Source organism: Syzygium oleosum, unplaced genomic scaffold (genome assembly GCF_021117445.2).
Source record: "Syzygium oleosum isolate NSW1041296 unplaced genomic scaffold, Sole_v2.1 Sole_v2.22, whole genome shotgun sequence".
Taxonomy (NCBI): domain Eukaryota; kingdom Viridiplantae; phylum Streptophyta; class Magnoliopsida; order Myrtales; family Myrtaceae; genus Syzygium; species Syzygium oleosum.
The window spans coordinates 6,841,711-6,861,959 of NW_026607506.1; the positions used below are offsets into that span (position 1 = coordinate 6,841,711).

The following is a 20,249-nucleotide window of genomic DNA, read 5'->3' on the forward strand; positions in this document are numbered from 1 at the left end:
TTGTTGTTATTATTTTTGTCAATAATCCGTGGTCATGAGCGTAAAAACCCTGCTATTTGGAGGACCTTGGAATACCCTGCAACTGCAAGTCCTCATCAACCAATTAGATCTAGCCTTTTATCAATGTAGGTGGCTCTAACTCAAAACAGTTTGTACACAATTGATGAATTTTGAACAAGTAACCTTCGGTTTCTAAACTGAAAATTTCTTAATGCTTTAATCAACCGTGCTAATCTTGGGCGTATCGTTATTCTTCTTCTGCTCCATTTTTTGATCGTGCCTATTGAAACCAAAAGTAAAAATTTGGACCGCATAAAATTGTACAATGCAGTGCGTTAGGTTAATCTTCCATTTAGTTTAAGAGACCACCCTGTGTACTAACTAACAAATGAAATAATCACATATTTTAACACAACAAGAAGAAGAAGACACCGTTTAATTTTTACCAACACAATCATCTCTATCATTGATTAATAGTCTACTTATGTTTAATTTATTACTAATTACGTGGCCCCGCTTTGCATAGGCATGTATTGGCGAACAAATTTTATTTTGAATTGTTTTTTCTTTTCGTTATCAGTGTCGGTAATTTTTGTGTGTGTATTATTTAGGGTTGCGTACCCATTGAGTGTTGTACATATTCAAATAAAAAAAATTTGCAAGTTGGACATATAAAATGCGGCTTGAAAGTTTAATCTCAAGAATTTGCTAAATAGATATATGGAACAAAAATTAGTTTCTTCACAAATTCACTTATGCTTTTGTTTTAGAATATTCGGATTTCCTTATTTAGCGTTATATTCTTCGAATTTCATTTTCATTAAATTTTTTCAGTGGCTAAGTTAAAATTTCGACATCATCTCTATTATTAAAACATTATTTGAATTGTACTTTTATTTGTCGAAAAGTAAACTGAAATATTAAAACATTAACTTCTTTTTTAATTTTTAAATCAATTTCAAACTATGTGGACGTTAGAAAAATTATGTTCGTTTTAATTAACCAAAAAGATTTGCTTAAAGGTAGGATGTACTTACAATAAGTGGATGTTAGAAGGACATAAAATTGAATGAAATATCAATATGCATATTTCAAAAAGTTAAATTTTTTATTTTCTTATCCATAATTTTTTTTATTGTTTATTTTAAATAAGACACAACTAATACATAAGTTAACGGACGAAGTTACTATCAAATTACTCATCATATCAAAAGTGTGTGACTATCTAAACATCCTTTCAATTTCAGACACTCCCAAGTCCCACCGAAGATATGAAATATCATCGGAGTGCGTTAATTTGCTAGAAGCAATATTTAGGCTTGCAATGTCCGATTGAGTTGAGAATACGTGGGAACTAATTATCAAACTCATATTTATTATACGAAGAACAATACTCAACACTTTATATAATTAGCAACAATCATGATTAGTTTTGACTTAGAAGATTCTATTAAGTCAAAAATCACTTAATTAGCTAAGTAATGATGAAGTCACTTAATACATTCAATGGAAAATACATCCAAATAGGAAACGAAATCTTGTCTATTACTTTGCTTAAAGCCTAAACCCTGCCAATAATATTCACAATTTCATATTTGGCAACAAAAAATGTGATCCAATGCTCAATATTAAGCTATTATCAAACAACATTCATTTTCGTTTTCAGCACTAACAATTGTCAATTTTACCAAACATGCCGTGTTTGATAACCTCATTAAGTGCTAAAAATTAAAATATTTAACACATGCTAAAGCTAAGCTTGTTTGATAATGTTAGCTAGTCTTCACTTAAGGAATTCAATTAAAAAGAATTGCTCAATGGAATAAATAAAAAGGCCTTACTTAATCCATTCAATAGAATAATAATATCCCCAATTATGTTAACAAAACCTCCAATGTCATCCCTAATTATATGTTTGGTAAGAAACTAATAATAATTCGTATTAGGGTTTTAGCTATTATCAGACACTATTTTAGCACTTGAAATCCGGACTTAATTTCAATACTTATTTTTAAAAATTATCAAATGGCCATAAGTTTTGCAATTGAAAGTTGCAATTCTTGAGAAAAGAAAATTAGGTCCTCCACAACGATATTCTCAACCAACAATAGCCATCCAACTCTTGTACCTATCACTATTCGCTTTTCAAATGATGCGCACTTTGTTTCGTGGAAAATGAATGATTTGAAAAATATTTTTCCAAAAATGGTTACTTGTATTGCTTACAAAAATGAATGAACAAAATGTATTTTTATTGTTCACGAAAATATTTAGACATAATGTAAATATTTTTCATTAATTAATTATTTCAAGTCATATAAGCGATCACTTTCAAGAATTTTTCAGATCATTTATTTTACTTCAAACAAACGAAGCTAAGTGTTTTTACAGATTGCCCGTGGACATTTTGAATATTAGGAACACATTCAACATTCAGTAAGTTTTCGGCACATTATTTAAAAGATTGTATCATAATTTTGGTAAACATTATTTGTGTGTTACTCCTTTTTTTCAGTTGGCATCTACCAACTATGTATAATTATTGCTTTACCCAAAAAAAAAAACTATGTATAATTATTGCAAGATGTCCAAGAAACACCCAATAACTGCTCCTAATGATACTTCCTTGCAGCTTTAACTAAAATAAATGACGAAAAGAATAATGCTGGGGTAAAAAGGAGGATGTAAAAGGTAGCACTTGTACCCTTAGCTAATATCGAATTTTGGTTTTTAAACTTTAATTTTGTTCAATTTGATCCTCATATTCTTTAAATCGAGCTTACTTCGTCTTTCTGGTACATTTAGTTATGCTAACATTTTCTGCGACAATTCTATTCAGCCGTGGAGTCCACTTTTGCTAACGTGATTGTACATACACTCTAGAGGGAAAGAGGCTGGGGTTGTCGCCCCTTGCCGCGCTCTCGAAATGGCGATGCCACCGCTCACCACCAAGCATTCACTCGTAGGACAGCTTATAAGGGACAGTTGAGCCCGAGGTGGGCGAGGGTGCTTGCCCTTATCGATAATAGCTCGAAGGCAGGTCACTTGTGTCGAGACCTAGCAAGGTTCATGGATAAGAATATTTACATTCAATTATTCATACTTTTATTTTCAAGTTGTACAATGGTAATGTGTAGATTATATTGTTTTACGAACTTATATATGTAAATTTCTCCAACCGTATATCATGAATGTCAGCATTTTTAAACACATTATACATTATGTGAGGTTATGGGTTTGCAACTACTTTATAAAATATGTAACATCAAAGAAAAATCTCAAAAAAAAAAATGCTTTGATTCCGTAACTGATCAAAATGGTCCGAAATACCAAAGACTGGATGTTGCTGTTGAAAATGGTGAAAATGGTAGGACTCGATTGCATGAATTTGAAGAAATGAAGACATCATACAACAACCAAATTGTGCACAAGTTACTCTCATCTAGACCTATCGAAATGAATCATACACTCATTTCTTAACCCATATTTAATTTGTTGAGTTATTATATGGGTTAATTATATCCAACAAATGAGTCATAAATAGGTTTAAACCCAACTCTATGGGTCATCAATGGATTTAACATGGGTGTTAAATGGGTTCATAACTTACTTAGACCCCAACCCACTTCTATGACTTTTTCTCGCCTTCACTTGACTTCGTGCTCGCTCACTTCGTGCTCTCATCTTAGTTTGAATATGATTTTTCCTAAATTTGGTTAAATATAAAAGTGTTTTAACAGTATGAGTCGAGTTGGGTTAAATTTGTATTAAATGAAAATGGATTAATTTAAATTGGATAATTTTCGACCCGATTTGACCCACCCGCTTTACAAGTTCTATCTTTTTTAAGACCCACCCGCTTTACAAGTTCTATCTTTTTTAGGAGGATTAATACCGCGAAAAAACTCCAAAATCGGTATATCTGTGATAAATTTATCTCAAATTAATTCTTTAATCATAAAAAATCTCAAACCGTCGTACTTATAATAAATTTACTATAAGCTAAATTTATTACATATGTATTAATTTAAAATTTTTTGTGATACTAATCATTTTTGGGAAATCGAATAATGCGTAGAATGCAGATTTTGGTCCGGAGTTCAAATTTAATGCTCGCGATGGAACTGACAAAAGGCAGCGAAAGGGGGGGGCAGATGGGACCCACAGCAGAAACAGGTACACGAACACACGACCGTGGACCATATGTGGGACGACGACTGGAGTAAACAAACACTCTCCTTCTCGTGTTGCACACTGCTTCATTCACTGCAAAAACGACGAAACGGCGCCGAGCCCTGCCACCTCAAACATCTGCAACTGCAAGACGACACGTCGTCTTCGGCGTTAACGTGCGCCTCCCCCTCTGATCTCGTATTTGTCGTGTACCTTTTTTTTTTTTTTTCGGTCGAAGTATTTGTCGTGTACCTCACGCGTGACGATCCGGTCAAATTCATCAGAAGCCCGGCAGCAGGACAAAGGAATTTTTTTTTTGTTTTCGCTCTTCCTCCCCAACCGCCTTTTTTCTGCTTTTCTTTTTTCTATTTTTTTCCCTTTCCTCATCTTTTTTTTTCCAATTAAATAATTCTAAGCGCGAAAATTAACTCTTATAAAATGTTATGCTAATCTATGTAAATCACTTTTGGGAATCTAATCTATGTCGGCGAGGGCTTTGTTAGATCAGCGTTAACGCAACTATTACAGGCGACGGATTTGCTCATTCTAAATTTAAACTTGAGTTTATCTCGATTTTAGATTGGGAACACCGTCGGTCTCATTCATTTACTTGTGGAAAAGATTTATGGTAAAGAATCAATGAAGAAATCTTTGCATTTTTTTGGTACAATAATTTTTCATGATTAAGTGTTTTTACTTAACAAGCGTATCTGGAGCTAAGTTCATAACAACTTTTAGCATGCCTCTCATAGTACCTTTTCTTTTGGACGGTAGAAACAAATTGAAAAAAAAGAGACTAAGTGCATTGAAGATCCCAAAACTTATTACGAAGCATAATTGCGCCATCGAACTTTCAAAAAGTGCAAATCATGTCCTAAAACTTATCACGAAAGTGCAATTGAATCCTAAAATTTTTGAAAAGTTTAATCAAGTGCTAAAACTTGTTAAGAAAATGCAATTGAGTCCCAATTATTTTAAAAGTGCAATCAATAGAAGGATTTAATTAAACTAATTTGACGAGTTTTAGGATTTGATTGCACTTTCTGAAAGTTTCATGATTCAATTGCACTTTCTTGATAAGTTTTAAGACTTAATCGCACTTTTTGAATGTTTTAAAACTTAATCGTATTTTCGTGATAAGTTATAGGATTTCTAATGTACTTATTAAAAAAAAAAGATAATTGCGGGTGAAAAACCAGGTGAAAGTGGAGCTTAATGAAAAAAAACAGAGGAGGAGAAGAAGATGGCGCAAATGCTAAAGGAGAAAGTGGGGTGGGGTGGGGGTGGCGGTGCGAATTTTTCGTAATGTCACGTGCTAAATTGCGCCGCTTGTTCTTTCCATTAATGCAGCCCCTGCTCTCCCGCTTTTTGAACAAAATCTCGCCTTTCGATCTCTTTTGCGAACAAACGTCTCGCCCCTCTGACCATCTCGCGCGCACCCGTATCTTTCTCTGTACTGTTTCGAAGCGTTTTCGTGTTCCCTTGGTCTTTCTCTCTTTCTCTCTTTCTCTCGCCCCGTTTTCACATTTCCTTTCTGCTCTCCGTCGCCCCCTCGCAATTTAAAGCTGCGACGAAATCGCCACTTATAGCAGCGGGGGCAGTGTGCGTAGGATAAGTGCATGCCACACTCTTCCCAATTCCCTCTCGCCCATAGAGAGAGAGAGAGAGAGAGAGAGAGAGAGAGAGAGAGGGGGGGGGGGGGTGGCGTGTTCATTTTCATTTAAATGTGTTTGATATCCAAGTGAGATATTGCAAGTGTGGTGGTGGGTTCAGCGAAGGGCTTAAAGACAAGTATTTTGGTGTAATGTAAAAGCTGAAGTATAAGTAGAAGGCCACATGTAGAGAGAGAGAGAGAGAGAGAGAGAGAGAGAGAGGGTCATGCTTTGGGAGGCGTGGTTTGATGGAAACTGATGGGGGGGTTTTCTTTTCTGGGTTTTTCGGCAAGCAAAAAGGAAATAAAAGCCTCTCCTCCCTCCCCCATTTGGATTGGCCTTCCCCACAGTGACTTTTTGCAGGCTTTGATCTTTTGGATTCTTTCTTGTGTCCGCAGCTCCGATTGTCTTTTCTTCGATTTTGGAATGTGAGAGTTCCATACAACACAGCACAACACAACACAGCCCAACACACACACACACACACACACACACAGGCAATTCCTTATTTTTGTCATCCTCCTCCTTAATTTCCCCAAGGGACATGCCAATATGTCACTTCCTTAGTTCGGTTGGTGCGTGATGAAAAGGTAGGAAAACGTTCTTGGGTTTTTCTGCCGGTGGAGGACTAAGGATGGGACCATTTGATTTCTGGGTTTTGGTCTGAGGATACAAAATGATGGGTCGTTTCTTTAAGTTGAGGTGGTAGAAGTCGAGAGAGAGAGGGTTAGAGAGTCAGAGAGAGAAGCAAAAAGATGGGTTCTTCTGTAGAGGGAAGCATCAAGACTGGAGGGCCTGCGACCGTGACTCTACCACAGCCTACTCTTCTTGAAGAAATGAAGCTGTTGAAAGAAATTCAAGATCAGTCTGGTTAGTTTTTCCCCCTTCCCCTCCTCTGTCTCAAAAAAGAAAGCTTTGCACTTTCTTCAACTTGTTGAAAATTTTAGATTCTTGATCATGTCTACGCTGGCAAGTTTATGACAAAGCTTCTCATAATTCCCCTGGCTCATACTTTCGCTTTGTTCTTCAGAATTTTTGGCTGAATGCATTTTATTCAGATGTTCCATCTTTTGGTGCCTTGGGTTTTGATTTCATTTTCAGGAGCTCGGAAGGCAATAAGTTCAGAGTTATGGCACGCTTGTGCGGGTCCGCTTGTCACATTGCCTCAAGTTGGGAGTCTGGTTTATTATTTCTCTCAAGGACACAGTGAACAGGTTTGCATTTTATGTATTTTATTCCATTTTGGACATACATACAAACACAGAGAGAGCTGTCTTCTCTGGGCCACTTCCCTATTTTTCTTCCTTGGCCTCGTGATCTTCTGCTTTTGTTTCTCTTGTGAACTTCTATGAGAGATCAGAACTTGCATGTCTGTGCTGCTTGAACTTGTTCATATGCTGATACTATTGAATTGAATCTTTCATCCCTGGATTTTCCAGTGTGACTTTTCTTGTTGTGGCTCAATACAAATTTTCTATTAAATGTTGGTCTGTGGGAAATGGTGGTTCCTCAACCGGCTGATGTAGAAAGTTTGATAATTACAGATAGCCTGCTGATTTTCGAGATAAGAACTTCTAGGGAACTTTATTTTTCCATACTTAAAAGTTTCACAAATATGTGGGCACAACGGCAGTTTACTCCTTCAAAGTCTCTTGACTAAAGTAAATGTGGCACATTACTGCATTTTCTACCGCACGTGGTTCTTTTTATTTATGAGAGATAGTCCATCAAGAAAAATACGATTTATAAGCCGACTTTACATGCTGTTGGGTAATTCATTGTTGGTAAAGGCCTCTTTGAGTGCCTTTATAATGGTTTTCTCAGATCCAGTTGAATTTTTGAGAGCTATCACTTTGCTGATTAGTCTATATGGATCACCAGTTGCAGAGTTATATTCTTATTATGGGAATCACATATTTATGTCTTTTTCTTTTCTAATGAGATGCTTATATGTTGCTGACAGGTGGCAGTCTCCACTAAAAGAACGGCTACTTCGCAAATTCCAAATTATCCAAATCTCCCATCACAGCTTATGTGCCAAGTTCACAACGCGACTCTCCATGTAGGTGATATTTTTCTGTTAGACACCCAATCCTTGGCATTTTTAGATTGGTCTCTTGGCACTTTCATGCAAACTAATACTTATTAATCCCGTTTTAAAATGTATAATAGGCTGACAGAGAGACAGATGAAATATATGCTCAGATGTGTCTTCAACCTGTTAATTCTGTAAGCCCAGATGCAATTCGTTACTAATTTCATGTTTTTACGAAACAAATAAAAGTTCCATAGTCACAGATCTGTTGTTGGATTAGGACAAAGATGTATTTCCGGTACCTGACTTTGGATTAAGGCCGAGCAAACATCCAAGTGAGTTCTTTTGCAAGACTTTGACAGCTAGTGATACAAGTACACATGGTGGCTTCTCAGTGCCACGTAGAGCAGCAGAAAAGCTCTTCCCTCCACTGGTGATGCTTCCTAAATCTTTAACATCAAAGCTTCTTGGCATTGTGGTAAAGCCACAAGCAGAGGGTGACGATTAATTTGCATCTCAACTTCTTATTTCAGGATTACGCAATGCAACCACCAACTCAAGAGCTTGTTGTTCGAGATTTACATGATAACACGTGGACATTCCGCCATATATACAGGGGTGAGAGTCATTAATTATGCAAATCCATTGTTACATATGTTATGCTCATTCTAAATTACTTTTGCATGTTCAGGTCCTTATTTTTATTATCATTGTATTTGCAGAAAAGTTTTATAAGGTTCTGCATTTGTATGGGTTTTTGCTACATTATTTTGATTCTTTTTGTCCTTTAAGCTTAGTCCCTTGAGCAATTGGTTTTCGCTTTCTTGAGTAATTCTGTTTGTACCTTTTCAATAGGACAGCCAAAGCGACACCTTCTTACCACTGGGTGGAGCTTGTTTGTTGGTGCAAAAAGGCTCCGAGCAGGCGATTCTGTTCTATTCATAAGGTATTTTCAATCATGTTATCCACTCAGTGTAGTTCAATGAGTTCTGGAGCTGTTTAAGTTCTCTCAAATGTATGAGATTTCTTGCGGCTTTCTGTATAGTGAGCTGTTCTATACAGATAATTTCTTGACCAGTTTTCATGATTCTACAGTGAAAACAGGTGACGTTGTCATCAAGCAAGTTTGGTTTGTCCTACTTTAGACATAAGCTTCAAATAAATTGATTATCTGAAGTCTTACAGGGGCTGCCTAGTGGCTATCGTGCTTCGTCTGTGCTTCGTCTATAGTTGTATTACTTGCTGGACAGTTGTTCCAAATCCCAAGTTTTCATACAGAGTCACTTGGATACGGGGCTTTTAAAATTTTCTAGATATAGTGCTTCTGCAATTTATTTGTTATAATCTAATTTGATTATTGCTTACTCAAGAAAAAATTTACATTTCAAATTACAGAGGATGCTTCACAGTTAGGTTAGTCGAGTTGTATGATCCTCCATTATATTTTCTTCCCAAAAATTCATGAGTATCTCTGTTTTTTGTGGGAAGGTTGTAAGCCTTCACATAAGATGTGTCCACAAAAGATGTCTTTTTCCTTTGAAGCTTTAAGGTATGAAGGACAGTTACTTTTCTCTGTTAGGGACGAGAAGTCACAGCTGATGGTGGGTGTAAGGCGTGCGAATCGGCAACAAACAACGTTACCATCCTCGGTTTTATCGACAGATAGCATGCATATTGGCATCCTTGCAGCTGCGGCTCATGCTGCCACGAGCCGAAGCTCATTCACTATTTTCTACAATCCGAGGTTTTGTCCTAGCTACCCTCATCACATCTTGGCTTTTGCCTTTTTGTTTCTTCAACCTATTTATTGACTTTTTTGTCCCTCTTATCACTCCAGGGCATGCCCTTCGGAATTTGTCATTCCTTTGGTTAAATACAGAAAAGCTGTATATGGGACTAGGATTTCTGTTGGCATGAGGTTCGGCATGATGTTTGAAACTGAAGAGTCAGGAAAACGCAGGTAACTTTTCTGATGATTTTTCCAAATATGCTTCCTCTTTTAAAGGTTTTTATCCTAGTATTTTAGCTGCGGTTTCAAAGAATATTCATAAAATTATCATTTGGTGAAATTTTGCTCTTTCAGATATATGGGTACAATAATCGGTGTTAGTGACTTGGATCCACTAAGATGGCCTGGATCAAAATGGCGAAATTTGCAGGTAGCTTAGTTTTCTGCTGAACCGAATTGTGGACTATATGTTGTTAGTTTCCTGATTCAGCTTCTCATACTTGTGCAAACAGGTGGAGTGGGATGAACCAGGGTGTGGTGATAAGCAGAATAGGGTCAGTCCATGGGATATCGAGACCCCGGAAAGTCTCTTTATTTTTCCTTCTCTGACCTCAGCTCTCAAAAGGCCGCTACATACTGGTTATATGGGTATTCCTCTTGCATTCACAAGCTTGTTATGTGGTCCAAATGTTTAGTCATCCCTTATTAGTTGTTATCGCATTGATTGCTGCATGAATCAACCCGAAAGACCTTGCAGTCACACACTACTGTTTTTCCTGTTTTCAGGAGGAGAAACTGAATGGGGAAATTTAGTGAAGAGACCTCTTATCCAGGTTCCTGAAGGTGGAGGCATGAACCTTCTTCCTTACGCTTCAGTTCCAAATCTGTGCTCGGAGCAGCTAATTAAGATGATAATGAAACCTCAAATTGTGAACCATCCTTCTCTTCCTCAAGATAACAATCGTAAGGGCATTCCTGGACATGAAGTGAACACTATGCAGGGAACAATGAATCAGAAGCCACAGGCTTTCAATGCGGAAAGTGCCGTTCCGCCAAAGCATGTATATCCTCAGCTCTGTCCTGATCAATCTAGTGTCATGGGTCCGTCATCTGAAGTTCATGTAACTGGCAAAGTGCAGCCTCCATACAAGACTGAAAATCAAGCACCGGTAGAGACAAAGGATGAAAAGTTGAATGTAGATTCCCACCTCAAAACAGATGTACTAAACCAAGTACCTTCGACGTCCATTGGAGAGTTTCCTGAGCAAAATATTGCCTCAGGTCCTTCCATTCAACAAAACCCCTTAAACCATGCGGCAATCCTCAACCAGAACCAGGGTCAAATGCTATCGCAGGCCTGTTCATGGCCTCCACAACCCCTGCAGATACCCATGTCCGATTCTAATGCGCAGCATGGGTCATCGCCTTTTGTAAATCCTGATGAGTTGATGTTCTCTTCTACGAATAAATTAGCTGCATTAATTAGATCGCCGGGCCCATTTTCCGTTTTTGGGTCACAAGACCTATCCGCCACTTTTGGAGATCCAGTAGGCCAATTACCTTTGATTAGTCAGGAATTGTGGGATCATCAGGGTGTTAATTTACGCTTTCCATCCCAAGGAGACCAACTTACTCCACTCCCTGAGCAGGACCCGTCTAGCCTTTGTGGCATATCCAGTTCAGTTTGTTTGAAGGATTTATCTGCTGAGAGCAACAACCAGAGTGGAATTTATAGTTGTCTTAACTTAGATGCTAGCAACGGTGGAAGTTCTGTAATTGATCCATCCATCTCAAGTGCCATTTTAGACGATTTTTGCACAATAAAGGATGGACCTTTTCCGAATCTTTCAGATTGTTTGGTGGGCAACTTCAGTTCAAGCCAAGATGTTCAGTCTCAGATTACTTCTGCAAGTCTTGCAGACTCTCAGGCTCTCTCAAGACAGGACTTCCCTGATAATTCAGGCGGTACATCTTCGAGCAATGTTGATTTTGATGATAGTAGCATTCTGAAAAACAGCACCTGGCAGCAGCAAGTAGCCCCGCCTATGCGCACCTATACTAAGGTATCAAATTGCAGTTTCTATCTGATTGGCTGAGCAACACTACTTGATTTTTTCTTCATAAATGAACATTCAGAATGGTTACAGTTTTCAGAAGGTTGTATACAGTGACTTTTATTGGTTGGGAGTCAGATACGCTAAATATCTGCTTAAGTAGATGTTCTATTCTTGTTCCCTGTTCTCTTGATCAAAGCTAACTGATAAAATCTCTGTAACAGGTTCAAAAGGCGGGATCAGTTGGAAGGTCGATTGACGTGACAAATTTTAAAAACTACGAGGAGCTGTTATCTGCGATAGAATACATGTTTGGGCTTGAGGGGCTGCTAAATGATCCGAGAGGTTCTGGGTGGAAACTGGTCTATGTCGATTATGAGAATGACGTTTTGCTTGTTGGTGATGATCCTTGGGAGTAAGTCTTCTGACTGCCCATTTGTTTACCCAATGATTGTAGCCGTTTCTTTTGCTCAAAATCTTTGCAACGACGAATTACTTTTTTTAAAATCATTTTGGTTTTATACCATGGTTACCAAAGGGTGCTAAAAATGTTTTCAGCAGTCATTTATTTCGGTTAACCTTCCGTTCTTACCTTTACCAGTGGCCATCTGATATTTGATGCTCAAGTTTGTGATTTGCATCATTTGCTATAGTTTGAGACTCAGTTTTTTTTTGTCTCTTTTCTTTAACAAAGTGTGATCCCTCATCTACCAAGTTTTGTTTATTGAAAAAGATGATACTCATTTTTCTTGGTAGCAAATGTCAACCTTGTAATTAATCGTTGGCCAAACATAGGTTTTGTAATTAATGAACTTCACAATTTGCATTTTGTGCAGGGAATTTGTTGGCTGTGTCCGTTGCATCAGAATTTTGTCACCCGTGGAAGTTCAGCAGATGAGTGAAGAAGGAATGAAGCTCCTTAATGCCTCCGCGGGACAAGGAGTGAATGCTGCTACGTCTTAACAAGCAAACACAGAGCAAGAAGAGTTTATGTCTCTGCTAACGCTCTGCTTGCCACCTTTTTCTTAAGCTGCAAGGATGAGTGATCTGCGACTCGGTAGAGTGAAGAAGGAACATCTCGTGCGGATCATATCTTATTAATAGCAACAAGTTGTTCTGTAGAGTAAATCTGCTCATCAACGGAAGAGCCATGGTCAGTTGGTTGCGAAACTTAGAAAAGCAACTCCAAGTCCAACGCCCATTGTATTCCCTGCATCTAGGCAAAATCGAAGCATCTGTTTGTGGATTTTGAGGTACTTCTAGCTTGTGGCATGTAATAAAAAGAACCAGGTGTGGGACTCCGAACTGTAGTGGAGTCTAGTTTCTGGTGTCTTTATGACTGAAGTAGTGATATGGTGTTGCTGTTGTACACATATTCACAAGTAATTATGAGGAGATTTCTGGGATATTTGAAGCCTCAACGGCTCATAAGACGCAATGGGTGATCCTGATTAGTGCATGATATATACAGCTCTTTGACAGCACTGAAGAAGCTTGTGATGATGGACCCTCAATTGCCGGTTTGTACCAGCAAGGTAGCAAGAGCAACTACTTCAGTGGGTTAATTCCGCTTTGCCACTCTAATGTGTCAGAGAGCGCGCCCTGGTTGTTACTAAGTCCATGATTTCTTGGAGGAATGGGTACCGTGATGTTGTGTCGAGAGCTTTCCTTGTTATGCGATGCTTAGCTATTCGCGGCCACTCCACCTACGTTCAGGTTAACATGTCATGTGGTCTAATCTTTACTCTCTGCTCTCATCATAGTAGGATAGTTTTGTGAGGAAAGCTTTGAAGCGAAATAGGGATTTGCAGCCCGCGGCAAGAAGCGATGTTGCTCAACTAAATCAGTTTCACTACTACATAGGAGGGCTGTGAATTCCTGCTGCTATAGGTTCCCTTCCATCATCTGGCTCATGTTCTTCATGTAGCATTAGAACCAAATGACTTTATGAAATTATATCGATATGTTCGCATTTTATGAGTAACATAGGAGACATCTCTATTTTTATCCGGGGAATTTTTCCAATTAACACTGTTTAGCTTTCAATTTCAATTTCCCTCTCACTATCAAATGAAACGTGAAGAACCCGTCTTCCCTACTTTGAAACACGGGGTCTTGTAGACCGATGAAATGAAACTAACTGGAAGATTCCTAATGCTCGCTCTAATAGCTGCTCAAGCCAACTACTTTGGGTGAAAAAGAAAGGGTCATAATGTTTGTCCGTTCCGTGCGACTGCAGTGATAAGCTTGCCTTTTCCGGGAGGTAATCAAGTTCAAGGGTCTTCGCAAAGTTAAGTAGCTACGATTCAGACTGGAATTTCGTAATGAGAGTGAAACTTCTGTAGTAATGCTAGGGATTGCTCTGCTGATTCTTTGGTTCTCACTTTTTCAGATAAACCAAAGAAAAAACAGGTTGAAAAACTTCCGCAGGCTTCTAATACCCGCATATATGAGTAATGATGGACACTCCGAATGAAAGAACCGAACTCTTACTTCGACCGAGCTAGGCAAACATCAAATTGCAATTTTGTCTTGGTTTTGTGAAAGAGTAGTGCTGCACTACACAAACCAAGTTTCAAACGGACTGAAAGTACTTTTTCATCACTAGTGTAATTACATTACTTCCATTTGTTTGTCAAGGATTGTTCTCTCTCTATTCTTCTAGGCTTCCGTTTCATGATGGATAAAGATTTTCGCCACTAATGTTGCTATGGTTGCTTGTTGATGGACACCGCCAATGTTGTTTTCCGGATAAGGCCTTGAGAGGAGAATAAAATGTTGATGAGAACCTGAACTGGGCCTTGCATGTACTTAACACGTAAGCTCAATACCTCTTTCTTATTGTTACCAAACTAGTAAAGTAAACCCGTTAATAAAGTAAACAAGAGAGAACTTTTCATGTGACATGGGATAAGAGAAAGTATGAAAAACAATTTTCTTTAAATACTATTCTATAACAGATAAAAGACTTTCGGGTAAAGAATCAAGCGAAGTCATGTAAGGATAATTTTCAAGAACCATGTTCAATAGCTAACTCATTTGAACTTGTGGTAGACTTCATAAAGGAAGAGCAAAGGGGCCTTGTGCGTCTTATGTGACTAGAATATCATAAGACAACAGTTGCTTCATCCTTGATCATATTCATGAGCATTATACGTACTCAATTGGTAATGCACCTAATGTCATATTCGAATCTGAAATTCTTGCCGTAAGTTGATTATTAGCATATGACTAGGCATATATTCCAGCAGATTTTTTGCAGAGGATGTACCACATTGGTTTTGGTACAAATGTTAACCGAGGAAAAAACAAACGTTTCATCATGGAGGAAACATTTCTGGGCTTAAATTACGCGAAAATCTTTACGTATATGGGTGGTTATCGAGCTGATAATGTCAAGATGAATAAGCACAGTTTACGTCTGCAAAAAGAAACACCACAAGCATGTTCCACCGCGAAGTTATTAGCATTACCCCACTAATTCAGTGGTTTAACAAGTCAGAGCTGTTAAGAGCACTTCTCCTGAATCAGTGTCTCATTGGTTTATGTAGAATAGCAGACTACTGATTTCCCTGACCCAGCAGATGCATCCACCTTATCTCCCACAACCTATTTGAGCTTCTTACATCCCGCTCGATCAACCAGGTCAAAGACCTTTTCGTCTCGTTGTCGGCACAGTATAAGTTTCCCATCCAAAAAGGGGCCTCCAGCCCTCATAATCCAGTCCAAATCAAACATCAAGAACTCCAACTTCTCTGATCTTCCCCTGACATCCAATCCTCTTGACATAGGGATCATATCGAACCCATTATCGTACAAAAGGAAACCTATGACCCAAACTCAGGAACAAGGGGAATAATCCTCTTGCCGGACGAATTAACGTTCAGCCACAGTTATATTCTGATTTCTCTCGACCATTCTTGCACCAAACGTACGTTATGCCAGACCCACCTACGATGTCCAACCCCATTCTGATCCCTCCACCGCGCAAAGCAAAAACATCATCAAAGTTAAAGAATAAGCGGAAAAGAGAATTGGAGAATTTCTGTATATTGCTTTATACATATTACTGATGATACATGAGCCTATTTATAGGCTATTCTAGATGACTATTTAAAGTAATAAAATATGACAATATCAAATACAATCAATTAGAATCAATCTAGGAAGATAATAATATCTCTAGAAGATAACAAATCAATTTAGGAGGATAACAATATCTTTGTAAGATAACAATATCTCCAACAATCAATGAGGAAATCATACTTTAGATTTCCACAACTCTAAGTCTCAGCTCCACTTAAACAATATCAAAGCACCCAACACACTCTCTGGTGACTCTTTTAGCATTAACACCCTCAAAACTCTTGCAAGGAAGAGCCACTCCAAGTGAATCTTGTCAGTAATGGGTTTCCACAAAGATAAGGGAAAAGTTTAAAGACCCACATTGGGGATGGACGTGCAGAAGCACCTCCTTCTCGGCAAAGGCTCACACGCTTGCCAAATCAGCTTCTGGGCAAGGCTCCAATCATCAGGGCAAGGCTTGTACAGTTTGCAACTGTTATTATTCGGCAATTTTCCATGAAGGGGGTCTGTTCGCCCATGGTGGGGTGTGTTTGAGAGGCACTGTTTGAGAGGTCGGAGCGGTTATCTCATGATAACTTCCACGGTCTCCATATAAAGAGAAATGCACAGAAAAACGAAAAGAGTATTCGTTTTCTCTTCTCCTCAATCATAAAAACACACAAAAGGTTTTCATCATTACCTTGAGAAGGCGATCGGCGTTTATGTTGTGGAACAAGAATATTTTCCTTGTGATTATATTTGGACCATTGTGAAGTTGTAAATTTGTCAATTACTTGCCATTGGTTCAACATATATTCCCGTGTAATTATCATGCATCAAAAGGTTAGTCCCTTTCTTCTTGACTTTTTCCTTACCGCAACAAATGTATCGAGTCAACAAATCATAGACTTTTGGCAAGATGCCCGACCAAGACACCATCTCCGTGATCCTAGTTCTCGAGTCCTTGCCCAAAGACTGCTTGTGGCGAGGGCAAGAAGTTTCTCAGCTCACTAGGAGTGTTAGACCTTGATAGGTTGAGGCTTTTGAAATAGAGAAGCTCTGTTCCATCTTGGCGAGCTTCCTCTGCCAAGAGTTCGATCTCTTTGAGGATATGAAAAAATTTGTTCTGAGATTGAGGGACAAGTTCTTCTAGTGGTGTTGGAGCGAGTGAAGAGTGGGGTTGCTGTGTTGGGGAGGATGCAAAGGCGTGGTGGCGACGATAGAGACGAGCATGAGGATGTTGAGAGTTGATGAACTGTCACACCTCAAAACCTACCATAACGGGGGAATGACACGGCTATCCTTCGGGTGGAAGGACGTAACCTTAAAGAACCCAAAGAATCAACTCTCAAAAGTCCCCGTCGAGGCTCTCGCTCTATATCCACTAACTGAGAAACCTAAAAAGATTGGGAATAAGGGGGATGAGTAACCACATCTCTTCTAAGCAGACCGATTAACAACCATGCATATATACAAAGTAACACCAGAAACTCGTACATCAATCCCAAGATACAATATACATATCAAAGCAAATACGAGTTATTTCATTTCAACAAAATTTTATACAAATAAGAAAGATTCATTTAATCCACCATCACAATTTAAACATCAATGGTCAAGTCCCTTGATCAATCTCATCAAATCACACGTTAATGGTCCATTCCATTGATCAATGTCAAATCACACATCAATGATCAATTTCTATGCTCAATATCGAACTCAAAACTCTAGAGGTGGCTCCAACGAAATTTACGTTATCGTATAGCTCTTAGCCCTTAACCCTTAACCCACAATCAACGGTATAAAAGCCATAGAGGTGGCTCCCACAAGAATTGCATCACCATGTAGCACTTAGTCCTTAACCAACACATATCAACGGTACAAGACCCTTGAGGTGGCTCCCACGAGAATCGTATTACTGTGTAGCACTTAGCCGCTAACCAATACATATCAATGGTACAAGGCCATAGTGCCTCCCAATGAGAATCATATTATTATGTAGCACTTAACCCTTGACCAACACATATCAACAGAACAAGGCCTTAGAGGTAGCTCCCATGAGAATCATATCTCTGTGTGGCACTTAGCCCATGACCCACAATCAACGTACAAAGCCCTAGAGATGGCTCCTATGAAAATCACATCACCATGTAGTACTTAGCCCTCATACAATATGTATACTCACAACTCATCACTGGGTTCCAGCGATTGTGATATTAATCCATAATCCCCAATAATTCACAAAAAAAATCCAAAATATATTTCACAAATTGGTTTCACAAACCAAACCAAATAACCCTTCTCGAGTCAACTCATCCACCATAATTACTTTTCATAAAAGTTTTCTCAATTTATTTCATAACTCACCCCATAAATTAGCTCATAAGGCAATATATATATATATATATATATATATATAGGAAACTTCCACACTACCTTGCATAACACATTTTCTAAATTATTGCTAAATAAACAAGCGGTAGTAAAGGCTCGATCCAACTTTTTATGCAATAACTATGCCATTTCGTAACCCATACTATATATAATCCACATTATTATTAAAATATGAATTTACAAACTCGAAAAAGATATAGTATTACTCACTTGGAATGCCCAAAAATCAAGCAACGCGTAGTTATACGAGCCGACGATCTTGTAATCCTAACAATTAAATAAGAATCGACGTCAAAATCAAGTAAAATACTACATCAACTACGAATTGGCTAAACGACACATAATCGCTAACAAAGCAATTCATACGCGTTAACAAATCGCACATCCAAAGCAATTATTCAAGCCGTTTGCAACGCGAAACTTGTATGCGAAATCCTAAAATTCTCACTCTGATCAAACCGTTGCTTCAAATTGACTCCCGTCAAAATCCACGGCTCCTCAATGCCATAAACCACCATTTCCATGAAACTCCATAGCTTGACAACACAAAAATTAGACTTCGCAGCTCGAATCTCACATAATTTCGAATTTAAGCCCTAACCCCAAAAACTATTCCGATTGGGAAAACGAAGGGCGTGAGCACTTATCGGGCATTACTAGACAAAGTTGAATCGGTTTGGCAAGGCGTTCGTAGCGAGAACCCTCCTCTTTCCTTCTTTCTTTTCTTCTCCCCTTTCCTCTGTTTTTCTACTGTGCGTGCTCTTTTTTTTTGGTCGAAAGTGAAACATTCTCATTAAGTAGTAGAACTTGAAGAACAACATAGTTGGGCATCTAATATAATAAATCCCAAAGGGGTTGGGGGGGTTTAGAGGGCCAATTAATAGGGAGGGACCCTATTCTATGAGCTTTGGCAATCCAATCGGCACAATGATTAGCTTCTCTTGGACAAAATTCCACAATAACTCATTTGAGAAGGGTCAAGAGGCCCCTACATTCACTAATTAAGAGACGAGTAGTCCATGGGTTTTGGCATCGGCCTAATACAGAGTCAACTATCGATAAGCTATCACTTTGTAGGACCACTTGCAGATCAAGAGTATCTCCCCGCCAATCACTTCCCCTTTTGTTCAGAACCGAACGTGTGCCTAGCTTCCTTTCTTCAGTCAAAAACCGAAGTGCTTCTCGCAGAGCTAGGGTTTCAGCTAACTCGGCCGAATCAGCCTGAATTTTCTTCACGAACCCAGTAATTGGCACTCCATGAGTGTCTCGACAGATGCCAGCGATTGAAGCCTCCGAGGAGCTATTAATCCACGATCCGTCAACATTCATCTTCAAAAGGCCTTTTCCCGGCGGCATACACCCCATCGGTAAATCACCCGTCTTCTTTATTAAACTCTTGGGTATTTGAGACTGTAGCACGACACTCTTCTACAGGGCGAGGGCTTCGTCCACGATTGTACCTGGATTTGGGTTGCGACCTTGAAAAACATAGGAATTTCGAGCTTTCCATATCAACCAAAGTATACCAGCTATCAATTCTCTCGGAGGTGCATTAAATCCTACTGTCATAGCCTTAAGAATCCATTTGTCCATTCTTGTGATGTTTCTCGGGGATGTGTTGATCTTTATTCTTGAATCTGTCCATATAGCCTTGGTCCACTCGCACAAAATGAACAGATGTTCAACTATTTCTGGAGCTTGTTGACATAACGGGCAAATCTGAATAGGTAACAGCTTACGTTTATGCAAATTGTCCTTTGTGGGTAGTGCGTTTTGACACACACTCCACAAAAGGAATCGTATTTTAGGAGAAGAATGCAGCTGCCAAATAGTATTCCATAGAACACGAGGAGGCTGATAGGATGATGTCGCTTGTATTGTATTTGGTACTTTGCTCATTGATTGAATGATATTGTATCCACTCTTAACCATGAAGGATCCATCCCTGTTTCCTGTCCAGATAAGCTGGTCCTTGCTCGAATTGGAGTATGGAGGGATAGTTAAAATTTGCTGTACCATGCGTTCTTGAAAGAGCACTTCCAACTTTTGTATGTTCCAGACCTTTGCTTCATGATCAATAAGCTCCGTCACCATTTTAGGATCTTCCCTATTCGCTGGGCCACCTATAACACCAGCTGAAAGCCACT

The 20,249-nt window shown here is 38.7% G+C and overlaps 1 protein-coding gene across 1 annotated transcript; it reads left to right on the top strand.

Moving 5' to 3' along the window:
* Window positions 1-5,867: 5,867 nt before the first annotated feature.
* On the top strand, window positions 5,868-13,049 carry LOC115693122 (auxin response factor 5). Its single transcript, XM_030620096.2, has 14 exons — window positions 5,868-6,695; window positions 6,927-7,039; window positions 7,789-7,887; window positions 7,998-8,054; window positions 8,141-8,293; window positions 8,394-8,478; window positions 8,716-8,806; window positions 9,440-9,604; window positions 9,698-9,820; window positions 9,944-10,019; window positions 10,102-10,237; window positions 10,376-11,652; window positions 11,868-12,058; window positions 12,480-13,049. The coding sequence occupies exons 1-14, from the start codon at window positions 6,581-6,583 to the stop codon at window positions 12,604-12,606; spliced, it is 2,808 nt and encodes a 935-aa protein (XP_030475956.1). The 5' UTR covers window positions 5,868-6,580; the 3' UTR covers window positions 12,607-13,049.
* The last annotated feature ends 7,200 nt before the right edge of the window (window positions 13,050-20,249 follow it).